Consider the following 12075-nt stretch of genomic DNA (forward strand, 5'->3'; position numbering starts at 1 on the left):
GTCGTCTATCGCATTGGTTCACAAGGCCAGTTTTAAAGCTTTTATCTTTGACTCCCCCAATCTTGAATATTTCGTTATAGCCTCGTTAGTCGTTACAAATTATAGTACTATCAGCACAAGAAATTGAGCAAACTGTATTTGACTTGTTTGCGTCAACTGCAGCACTCGATCTGCATCAACACAATCCTTTTATCAGAATGATTTGAGAATGTACCAAGTCTATTAATGCACTAGACACAGTGCAGAATCTTAAATATCCATTGCTGTTTTTTACAAACAGCATCGTTTCTGCGTCAAACGTGCATCAACGGGTAAGTGGGCGGGACTAACGCATAGCAGGATACGAGCCAATCATCTCCCGCGCTTCTTCTGCTCTTCTATGACACGAACAAAACCGGCAGCACGCGCTTCACCGGGGGAGACAGAACTGCATCAGAACAGCATCCGAGCCGCACCGACAGCCCGCTTACACACCGCCAGGCAGCCTCAGTGTACTTCCCTAATGGCAACGGAGGACAAAGGAAAAACGGCGGCGCCTCAGGCTTTACCGGAAACGGGATCCCTCTCAGCAACGCACAGCAATCTGAACAATAATAACAACAACAATAATAACAACAAAGACAACGACGGAAGCGAAGGAGCCACAACGGCCACATCTACTGCTGTTGAATCCGGCGGGGCTGAAAATATAATAGGAAACGGTTCAGCTGTTAATACCGCAGGAGGCAATAACGGCAAATGGGTCCGTCTCAACGTCGGGGGGACGGTGTTTCTAACTACACGACAAACGCTGCTAAAGGAGCAGACTTCATTTCTGTACCGACTGTGTCAGCAGCAGGATTTGCATTCTGACACGGTAAGACAGCAGTGAGTGATGCTCGTGTATGACTGTGTATTAATGATGCAGCGGGGGTCTTCAGTCAGATGGATGCACACGTGCTGCGCTGCTTAATAATGTATTTATTACATGTGTTTGAGCTGCGTCGCAGTTATGAGCCAGAAATATCCATATTTTACTCCACGATGCCTTTATCAGATAATGTGGCCCACCTGAAACTGATTTTGCAGAGAGGGAAGTTCTTGGATCATTAGCACGCCATTAATGGGTTAAATCTCATGAAATCATATTTTATATGTAGATAATTTAGCGTATTTTAATAACAATGATAACTTTGATTATCATTGACTTGTTTAATAATTAAAGATTTATTAATAATGAAACCATGTTTAACTTTTTGAATTTGTAACTTTTTAATTTTATGAGTCCAATTTTTAATCAGAATATTTGAAAGATAATAATATATTATTTGTATAGTAAGGTTTGTTATATTATATTTATTAAATTGTTGGGATAACAAAACAGTCAGTTAAGCATGTAAATCAGGAACTGTCAAAAATGTAAATAAAAAAAATATATAAATTAAAATGTCAAATTTAACAATCTGTCATCATTTACTCACCCTCATGTCACACCAAACCTGTATGCATTTCTTTCTTCTGTGGAGCACAAAAGAAGATATTTTAAAGAACGTTGGAGACCAAACAACATTGGAGCCCTTTGACGTCCATTGTTTAGAGACGCTTAAACATTTCCTCAAATATCTTTTTTCTATGTTCCACAAGTCATACAGGTTTGGAACAACATGAGGGTGAGTAAATAAGGACAGAATTATCATTTTTGGCTGGAGTATCACTTTAATGTTAGGATACTTGTTGTTAAATGACCAAATTGAAATGAGGCCTATGATAATCCAAATAAAGCATCCATATCTTATAGAACTGATCTGTCAGAATGTAGAGCACATGCCAGGAGTTCCAGTGGGACCAAAGTAAATATCACCATAAGCCAACTCTTGTGTGAAGGGGGTCTTACCACTGACCCACTGCAATAAAATGTTTTCTTCTGGCAGCAAAGGTTAATATATTACATAATTTCCTGTTGGCAGATGGCTTTATGTGTCTGCTTGGAAGGCCCAAATCTAATAAACCTGGATGTAATTCTAATTGAATGCCAAATATAATTTTTCAATATTTCCAATACCTACAACCTGCAATAAGGTACCTATTTCTGTTTTTCCTTTTTTTTCTTTGTGATTTTGGGGTGAAATGTTGTGAGCTTTCTGTATATACAGTATGCTATTTTTTAGCTCCCGTTTACTCTTTTAATCGTACAGCACTAAGGCATACAAAAATTATTTGGCTTAACAGATGGTACTCTGCCTTCACAGTATCCACCCCTCCCCCCCCCCAAACTATCCTCTTATATTCCCTCTTATTCCACACTTAAAGTACCTCCATCCCCACAGTAAGTGATGAGGCACAGACGATCCCCAATCACAGAGTTATTACTGGCTGCTGTGGTGTTTTGTGCTCTCTCGCTGCTCATGTCACTCTTCTAATGAGATTAGAGTCATGACACCTTGAAGACTCCCAGCCCTCTGCACAAAAATATCTATGGAGGCTTCTCTGTTCTATTCCTGGCCTGGTCTGTTCTTCATTGGTAGTTTACATACATTTAAAGAGTTTAAGTTTATAGAATCATTGTGTTGAGCCAGTTTTTTTTTTTTAAATTGAGAAATTCTAACTGGAAATTCAGTCATGATTTACTCACCCTCATGTCATTCCAAAACAGTATGACTTTATTTTTTCTGTGGAACATAAAAGAAGATATTTTGAAGAATGTTGGTAACCAAACGGTTTTGGTTCCCATTGACTTAATTTTTAGTAGTCAGTGGGAAAGAAACTATTTGGTTACTATCATTCTTCAAAATATCTTCCACAGAAGAAAGTCAGTCTCATGATTTTGGAATGAAATGAGGGTGAGTAAATGATGACAGATTCTTTAAGACGTGTCTTACTTTTTTGTCATGAGGAGGAGATGTTTCTCTACATCTTGAATGAGAATGTGCTTTTAACATAAGCCAGAATTGATGAAGTTCAAATAGTTTTTTCAGCTTTTTTATAGCATGCTGTGAGGCTTTACATGGCACAAGTTATGATGCAGTTCTGTTTTGAAATTAATATGCTCTTTGTTTGCCTACCAGGTATTCCCCATGGGATGCAGCTAGTTCCTCATCAGGACCTGGTGCTTATACTTCCTTGTGCAACTGCATAGTTAAATGTTAATGCAAGATGAGCACAGATAGATGAATGTGAATTTAGACAGCTGAATTCTGTGAATTTAAGGCATATACTAGTAGTATTATGTGTAAAATCCCCTGTGCGTTCTCTTGTTCTTGTGAAATCCCGAGCGGGGGGACAGCTTGACTCTTCTGAGTCACTGCAGTAGTCATGCGCAGGTGTTGTCATGCCTGCTGTCAAGTCTAGTCATGTCTAATGTGAGGCTGTCTGCTACACTTGCTGTTTCGAAAATGGGATTTTTGTGTGTGTGCATGTGCAAATGATGTTCTGTGCTACTTTTGACTGTGAGATTTTATGGAGCTAATGGAAATATTTTGATGCTTTTTCAACTCTGTGATGATTTGTTTGGTATGCTGTTTGTGTCCATTTTGTGAATCTAGAGCGAGTCACATGCAGGGTCCAATATTAATGGAAGGTGAAATAAGAAAATTTACCAGGCATACATATTTCATATTGGCCATGCAACTGTATTTTACATTATTTATGTTAAAATATACAATACTGTTCAATAATAATAATAAATAAATAAATAATAAGAATTTTATTTAGTAAGGTCACATTAAATTAATAAAAAATAAAGACATTTATAATTTTACAAAAGATTTCTATTTCAAATAACGCTGTTCTTTTGAACTTTCTATTCATCTAAGAATCCACAAAAATATTAACTACCTTGTATCACTGTATGTTATTTATGTTTTTTGTTTGTCTAGGTTTGCCTTTAAATAAAATACAAAAAATTGTAAAAAAAAAAACTACCTAAGTATCCAATTAACTATTACCGGCACAACGGTTTTCAGCATTGATAATAACAAGATATATATATATATATATATATATATATATATATATTCGTTAAATGTTAACACAAGATTAGCACGGATAGAATTATCGATATCGACTGAAAAAAATTGTGATAATTTTTTTGGCCATATCGCCCAACCCTAGGCTACATGATAAATAACTTTTTGTGTAGGTATGTTATGTTAATATTGTGAATCTGCAGTAAATGATCTCATTTATGCTTTCTTCTTTCTCTATTATAGTGGTTTGATAACATTGCAGTGCCTCTTTTCAGTCTTGCCAACATCTTCCTCTTTCTTTTTTACCTTTTTCACCCTTGTGTGCTTCTGTGCACTCCCTTTTTCTCTTGTTGCTCTTTGTGGGTTTTGAGTGCTCATGCCCTGGGCTCAGTTGTGTAATGTTCCCTGTAGGGTATGTTGTAGCCTACACGATGTCCTGCTCTTGCTAGAGCTGTGTCGAGCTCTTAAGGTTAATTCGTTGCGGAGAGGAGGCCCTCAGCCATTCTGGGACAAATACTGCGGCCATGCTAATGTAACCTACGCTCACTGCCACTTTCCACATGCCCTTTCCTTTAATGTTCTTTTCTCTCTTGTGCCAAGTCACGTTTTTATCCCCTGGGGTTATATACTGTTCAGAGCATCTTGTACATCTGTTAAACAGCTTCAGCTCTGAGTCAGTGCTACATTTACATAGTGAATTTCCTAACAGTCGCCAAATTATTAAATATGAACAATATCTAATATTAAATAGTAATTTGACTATTTTAATATTTAATAGTAAAATGTTAAATACATCATGATTAAACAATGTGAATTTATTTTTAAATAATATTAGGCCTACATATTTGATGAAATGATATTTATATGGCACATAAAGAAACACCTAATCATTGAGAGAGCTGTGATCTGTTTGTGTAGGATGAAACTGGTGCTTATGTGATTGACCGAGACCCTACCTATTTTGGTCCCATACTCAACTATCTGCGACATGGAAAGCTGGTTTATAACAAGGAGTTGGCAGAAGAAGGTCTGTTAATTCACTTTCTTAACTGTTGTCAGTCTATGCGTTTTTAAAATGCATTGCCTTATTTTAATATTATACTATAATATATATTTAATAACACATAATCAGGGATGCATTGGTACAATATGATTATCTTCATTGTTTTTTACCTATTTATTGGTACTGTTATTTTATTAGCATTTATATACTATTATAGTATGTATTAATATTTTGAATTAGTATTTCAGTTTTAGTTTTTAGTCATTTTAGTACTTCCAGTTAATTGTCATGAGAAAATTTCACATTCCCGTTTTATTTAAGGGGTATCATCTATTATTTATATTTAATTTTATTACAGTTTTATTTCAAATTATGAAAATGTTTTTAGTACTTTTAGTTAACAGCACTATTTGATTTAATTGTAAATTCTCATTTCCCCTATTTTTTACATTTAGATTCCCTTTATCCCATACTAGTCTCATCTTTGTCTCATCTAGTGCTCACTCAAAATACTGTTGAATGTAATATTTAGCAAATCTCAAAATAAATGTTTTTATACTGTACATTATAATGTAGTGATGCCTAAATTCATTTGTTGAATTTACAGCAATTCATTTGAGTTTTTAGTGTTTTATTTTTCATTTATTTGGATATTTCAGTATTGGAGCATATCTAGTCGAAACAACATATAACTCTAACCAAATCCAAGTTCAGTTTTTAAAAGCAACGTGTGCTTGTGCCTGCAGGTGTCTTGGAGGAGGCAGAATTCTACAACATCACACCGCTAATTAAATTAATCAAAGAGAGGATTCTTGAGCGAGACTCCAAGGCCACACAGGTAATGAGCAGGGCATGTATGAGCATGCCTCCATGTAGTTTTGTTTTATAAAAAACATACTTTTTTTCATTAGTATCCATTTTTTCAGCTTCTTCACTTTCTCAGCACTGTATTTCTGTCCATCTCAGTTTCTGCTGTACATTAATGACTGTGTTTGTGCGCTTATGCAACAGCCGTCGGTTTCCCGCCCACTCTTGCTTTTCTTTTCTTACTTGCCTTTTGGCATCATCCTCTGCTTCCCACCACATTCCTTTTTTACACTTCACCAATCTTCACCCTCTCTCTCTGTCTCTCATACAGCAGGTACCACCAAAACACGTGTACCGGGTGTTGCAGTGTCAGGAAGAGGAGCTGACCCAGATGGTGTCCACCATGTCAGACGGCTGGAAGTTTGAGCAGGTCAGCGTGCGCGCCTGCCGAAAACCCCGCCCCGGACTGCTCTGGACTGTGGGTTGGACTGACACTGAGTTGATTTCCCTTCCCCTGATCCTAATGCTCCCAGTGTCCAATTCTCCCCTCAGATTCAGAGTCCAGTAATGTAGCTAAAGTGTGAAATTAAACTTTGACATTTGCATTCATCTGGATTTTACATGGTCAGTTGCACCAAAGCCTCTTTTTTGCTAAATGAGAAATTATATTTTTCCGGCTTTGTCAATATGTAGTTTTGCAAATCCGCACTGTTAGGAGAAAACTACATATTTTGAAGTAATAAGGCTTATTTATCATCCACCATGTACCAATCAGATGTTTCTTAAAGGGACAGTTCACCCAAAAATGAAAACAGTCGTGCTGTTCCAATCTTGTATGCATTTCTTTTTTCTGTGAAAGACAAAATAATTTTTGTAGAACATTTGTTACCGAACAACATTGGTGCCTATTTCCATTGCATGAACAAAATCAAGGAAACAGATGTTTCTCAAAATATAATCTTTTGTGCTGCACAGAAGAAAGTAAGTCATACAGGTTTGGAACGACATGAGACAGAATGTTAATTTTTGTCTGAACTATCCATTTAAACTAGCCCCTTTCAATGCAGTGCTCATGGTGCGAGATACTAAAAAACAGCATGAGACATGATGCAACATCCAAAAACATCCATCTACATATGTACATAGATCAACATTTAAATATATCAATGCTAAGTAAGGGATAATGTACATCCAGCCAGCATTATTTTGCAATAACTGGCATTATCCTGCTTATTACCCAGGGTTCCCACGCTTCTTGAAAGTACCTGAATATCAGACACATGGATTCAAGGCCTGGAAAGTACTTGAAAACAAATATAGGTCCTTGAAAGTGCTTGAAATAAATTTGTTTAGTAGAATGGTGCCATTTCAAAAATGTTCCTATATGTGCTGTCAAGAACAAAACGAAACAGCGCTAATTATTGGGGTGGAGATGGGGTAGCGCGAGAAAAATCTTATCATGCGAGCTGACGCGCGAATTGCTCAGCCCTGCATGAACCCTATAGAGAAGCAGTGCATTTGCGACTGAAACTATTGCATGCGACTATGAAAAAATATTTAGGAGCACCAGTGCGACTGACCCGATCAGCATATTTGTGTTTGCGCTGAGGGGAGCTTCAAAGGTTTCTAACGTACTTACAACGTGTTTTTGCAGCGGTGAGTAATGTATCACAGATATATCTGTCGATTCCTTGAACACAATGTTAATCAGAATCCACTCACTGCTCAAAACCCCGGAATCCTCCCACTATAACAAAGTGTACAGGGTGTAAATAAGAGATTCATTGTGCAGTGTAGAGAGCTGCGTTGATTATAATGGAACTTTGTGAGATCGCGATGAACAAAGGAGAGTGACAGCTTTTAATGATTAAGGGAGTTTGCAAATGTGATATTGATTTAATGCAACAAGTTAGTATTAAGTGACTTGCATTGTCTGAACACCATTGCCTGATTTTGCTCTATTTCGTCAAAGTCACAGCCGAGCCGCTGCGCATCTCCATTCAAACACAGTGTTGCTTCGTTTCTGTATGAATTGGCATTTTTTTGTTAACAACTGTCCACTGAGTTTCATTTTGTGGAACAGCAGCACAAAACAAAAATCAGCCGTACAAATCCAACACCCACCCCAAAAAAATAAACAAACAAAACAACATAAATAACAACAAAACAATTTCCACTAAGATTTTAGAAAAGAAGACAACATCAGAAGCTGAATGCCACAAACCCACACCCTTCACGCCAGATTCATGCATACAAGAAATTAATTGGCATTTTTAAACGAATCGGATTCAAGTATGCATTCACTTGCTTTGTTCCTGAATGATTCAGCCGGTCGCACTAATCAATTGAATGAATGATTCAGTGATGAAATCAGTGACTTGCTGCCACCTACTGGCAGTTTTCCTTTCATTTTAAAGAATCCTTTCTGTTATTTAAATAATTTAATATTTATATTCATAATGTTATATTTAACACATTAACCTCAACATGAATTTATGAATTTAATTGTGTCCTCTGAGCCTCAGTAAACGTCTGAAAATACACCTACAATCCACTTTTGTGCTCTTCTGTGCCACCTCTGTAGTACAAATAATTGAATTTGACAAAAGATGATTTACCAATACAAAGGTAAAAACAAAATTCCCTGTAAATCACTTTAACAAGTCAAATATCATCTCGTAATGGGTATTTGATCAGAATTTTTGATTAGAAGGTGCTCCTAAATTTTTGACTGTGCTCCTAAATTGTTTTTAAATTAGGAGCACAAGTACTCCTAAAAAGAAAAGTAAGCGTAAAGCCCCGTTTAACCACTTTTTATTAATTAAAAAATTTAAATCTTTTACAAGAATTACAGCAAAAGCCAGTTAGATGCAAAAAAGTTGTATAAATTTATGACGCTACATAAGGTCTATAATGCTACATATGCTTGGGTGTGAATTTGACAGGTGCTTGATATAAAATAAATGGTGCTTTAAAAAGACCTTGAAAGTCCTTGAATCTGGTGTTCATGAAAGAGTGGGAACCCTGACACAGTAACTTGCCACATAAGTAAATAATTAGACACGAAATATTGATTTAAGTTGAAATATTTGAACAAAAAGCTTCTGTGAAGAAAGTAGTTGCTAGCAAATAGCAAGGATACGGTGCCGTCATACCACTTATTGCACAACATTTCACCACATAAATAAATAAGGCGATAAAAGATATTAATTTAAGACTAAACGCTTTAAAAATCTTACCAGTTTGTTAGTTATCTTATCCACTGCAGTGTGCAAAACAATCATTGCAAAATGGCAGAAGCTTCATTGTATGAAACGAGTTCAATAATAATATTGAATTGAATTGATTGTATTAGCTAACCAAACACAAAGCTTCCACCAAGAAATTATGTTTCCCAGCAAGTGAATAGCGCTGACTGCAGTTACCTGGATGAGCCTGTATTATTAGCTTTAACCGGCTGTTATCATGGAATAACACACCTCAGAATTTTGCGACTGACCACACTATAAGCACTAATGCACTAAACTCCTCTCTGAGAAGTTGTCTACTAATTATTTAGCTTTAAAGCACAGCTATAAAAAAAAACATTGGAGCTAAATCAAACTCAAAAGAAAATTAGGTAAAACACATCAATAGACTAGTCAGTTGGTGGAAGACTAACTAAAGGTTGACCAACCTGACCTATCTCTAATGAAAGCAATGAAGATGCTTTTGGTTCAGCTGACCAGGCATTGGATCCATCTTGATGTTTTCCTTTATTTCCTCACCCCTTTCCTCTAATCTCAAGTATGTGTCATAATGAAAGACCTCTCTCTCTCTCTCTCTCTCTCTCTCTTTTTCTTGGCCGTTCTTTCCTTTTCAAGATGGTGAATATTGGCTCATCTTACAGCTACGGAACAGAGGACCAGGCTGAATTTCTCTGTGTGGTGTCAAAAGAGTTGCATACCTCGGGTGGAGGTTTGGGGACAGAGCAGAGTCACAAGACTAAGGTTGGAGCTCCTACAGACAAATACAAACACTGTAAAGCACAGTCACTCATTCCTCAAAAACATGCTTACAACCTACAAAATCTGCATCTCTTCATCTCATTCCACATCAATAGCCTTGATATTCATTCGCACACCGACTCTTCACATATTCATAAATCTTTTTCATTTTTTTTTTTGCTATGCCATCATCTGTTGTGCTGCGATCCCTCCGGTTTCTGTTCACCCTGTTGTCCACTCATAACACAACTAGACCTCGGACACACAGGAGGAAGATGGAGCGAGGGAGGAAGAGGAGGAGGAGGAGGAGGAAGTGGGAGAAAGAAATGCCACCCCCAATGAGTGGATTAGAGATTAGCAGAAACTTGTGTCAAAGGAATTGGTGAGGAAATCCCGTCATGTTGGTTGTATTAGTGGTAGATGTACAGAATTTTAGTAGTTGGAGGGTTTCAGTAAATTACATTTCAGTGCACCAAATTAAACGATCACAAAGACACAACAATAGAACTATATTAAATTGTAAAAAAGCCCTCTTATGTAAGTTTTACTTGCCTTTTATGAGAACAGTGCACTGAAATGAAATACCCTTCACGTCCTAGCAACTCCCAAGCATGATTTTACCTTGAAACTAACTATTCATAAGTGTGCAGACAAACTATTGTGCACCTTGAATAAATATAGCTTTAAAATGGGATTTTTAGCACAGGTCATCAGACCAGAAATGATGACCGAATGACTCCTTAATTTTTAGCACAGCATTTGTTCCATAAATTGCCATCGAGTCACTGCCATCTCCACCCATATCCACATCTTCAGCAAAAATTATCTTTGTATTACATGGAATATACAAGGAGGCATATTTCACACTGTACACTATTCATATCAGAAATTATTAGTAATAATTTATTTCTGTAGACATACGCTGCCGTTCAAAAGATTGGGGTCTGTAATATTTGTTTGTTTTTGTTTTTGAAGTCTCTTGATTAAGAATACAGCAAAACCAGCAATTTTGTAAAATATTACAATTTAAAATAGCTGTTTTAAAGGGATCATGAAATTGAGAATGAAGATTTTTTACAAATATAAGAGATTACTCTTCAATGAAAACAAAATGCAAGTATGTATAATCAAATTAAGCAATCAAGCAAGCAAAAATAATTACTACACTGAAAAAGACTGTTGCTATTGCTGCACTGTTTTGATTTCCTGACTCTGGATCTGATTTGGGCTCAAATATTTACTATCACAGTCCTTGCCATCTCGATTTTCAAAACACACCACATGCTGTAAAAGTGGGCATGGATATGGTGTGACGAAGTTAGCCAATCACAGCATTTGGCTTTTACTTCTGTTTCACAGAGAGTAAAAATTAGCATTTTTACAAATATTAGACCTTTTTTAAAAATCTTTGTAAACTTTATGAACTAACCTTCATTTCATGAACCTTTAGTACATTTTAAAATGTAATTTATTCCTGTGTTTTGAAGCAGTTTTCAGCAGCCATTGCTCCAGTCTTCAGTGTCACATGATCCTTCAGAAATCATTCTAATTTGCAGATTTGGTGCTCAAACATTTGTTAGTATTATTTATATTGAAAACAGCTGTGCTGCTAAATATTTTTGCGGATACTGTGATACTTCTTCAGGATTCAGAACAGCATTTATTTGAAATCTTTTGTAACACTATAAATGTCTTTGTCACTTTTGGTCAATTTGATGCATAATTTCTGAATATAATATAATTCATTTATTAAAAAAAAAAAAAGAAAAAAGATCTTATTGACCACAAACACTTGAACGGTAGTGTGTTTCTGTGTCTATAATGCCTTTTCCAACTCTTTTGCAGCTGTTCCAGATCCATGGGTCCAGGATGTAGGATACAAAGAATTTTATTTTTCTAGATACCCATTTTATCATGTGCTCATGATGCTGTTTTTATAGCCATACTTTTTTAGATTTGTTGACTTGAACAACAGGTATTAGCGGGAGACAAGAACTTCACATCCAGCTGCAAAAAATGTCATTGTTTTAAATTGAAATGTTCCTGAAAACAAGTCACTTAAGCTATTAAAATAAAGACACCGTTACTTACAGTTACTATCTTAGTACATGGCCTGTTACCAAAGATTGCAACTTAGTTATGGGATAAAAGTTCAGTAAATATAATGCATTTAAACAAAAACTAAAGAATTTAGTCTGGTTTAGTCAGGAAATACATTGTCATCAATGATGGAAAGACTGTGGATGTGAGACAGTAATCATTTATGTAGTATTTAGAGTTTAGTTTTTGCACATTTATTATTGGAGAAGAAGGGCGGCTCTGCTACATGAACAGA

At 36.2% G+C, this 12075-nt stretch overlaps 1 protein-coding gene across 2 annotated transcripts; it reads left to right on the forward strand.

Moving 5' to 3' along the window:
- The first annotated feature begins 327 nt into the window (after positions 1-327).
- kctd17 (potassium channel tetramerization domain containing 17) lies at positions 328-11836 on the forward strand. Of its 2 annotated transcripts, none has more exons than XM_079388906.1 (7): positions 328-856; positions 4863-4971; positions 5694-5785; positions 6086-6184; positions 9618-9743; positions 9994-10122; positions 11586-11836. In XM_079388906.1, the coding sequence occupies exons 1-6, from the start codon at positions 380-382 to the stop codon at positions 10096-10098; spliced, it is 1008 nt and encodes a 335-aa protein (XP_079245032.1). In that variant the 5' UTR covers positions 328-379; the 3' UTR covers positions 10099-10122; positions 11586-11836. The 2 variants fall into 2 exon arrangements, with proteins under 2 accessions (XP_079245032.1, XP_079245031.1); XM_079388905.1 differs by having other exon boundaries at positions 378-856; positions 6086-6232.
- The last annotated feature ends 239 nt before the right edge of the window (positions 11837-12075 follow it).

Source organism: Barbus barbus (genome assembly GCF_936440315.1).
Source record: "Barbus barbus genome assembly, chromosome: 32".
Classification (NCBI taxonomy): Eukaryota; Metazoa; Chordata; class Actinopteri; order Cypriniformes; family Cyprinidae; genus Barbus; species Barbus barbus.

What these genes read in the sequence shown, in the direction of transcription:
- kctd17 (XM_079388905.1), top strand. Translation starts at nt 380, where the DNA reads ATGACACGAACAAAACCGGCAGCACGCGCTTCACCGGGGGAGACAGAA. An exon ending in GCCCCGGACTGCTCTGGACT is followed by an intron (nt 6,233 to 9,617) that starts GTGGGTTGGACT and finishes TTCCTTTTCAAG; the next exon opens with ATGGTGAATATTGGCTCATC. An exon ending in AGCAGAGTCACAAGACTAAG is followed by an intron (nt 9,744 to 9,993) that starts GTTGGAGCTCCT and finishes TAACACAACTAG; the next exon opens with ACCTCGGACACACAGGAGGA.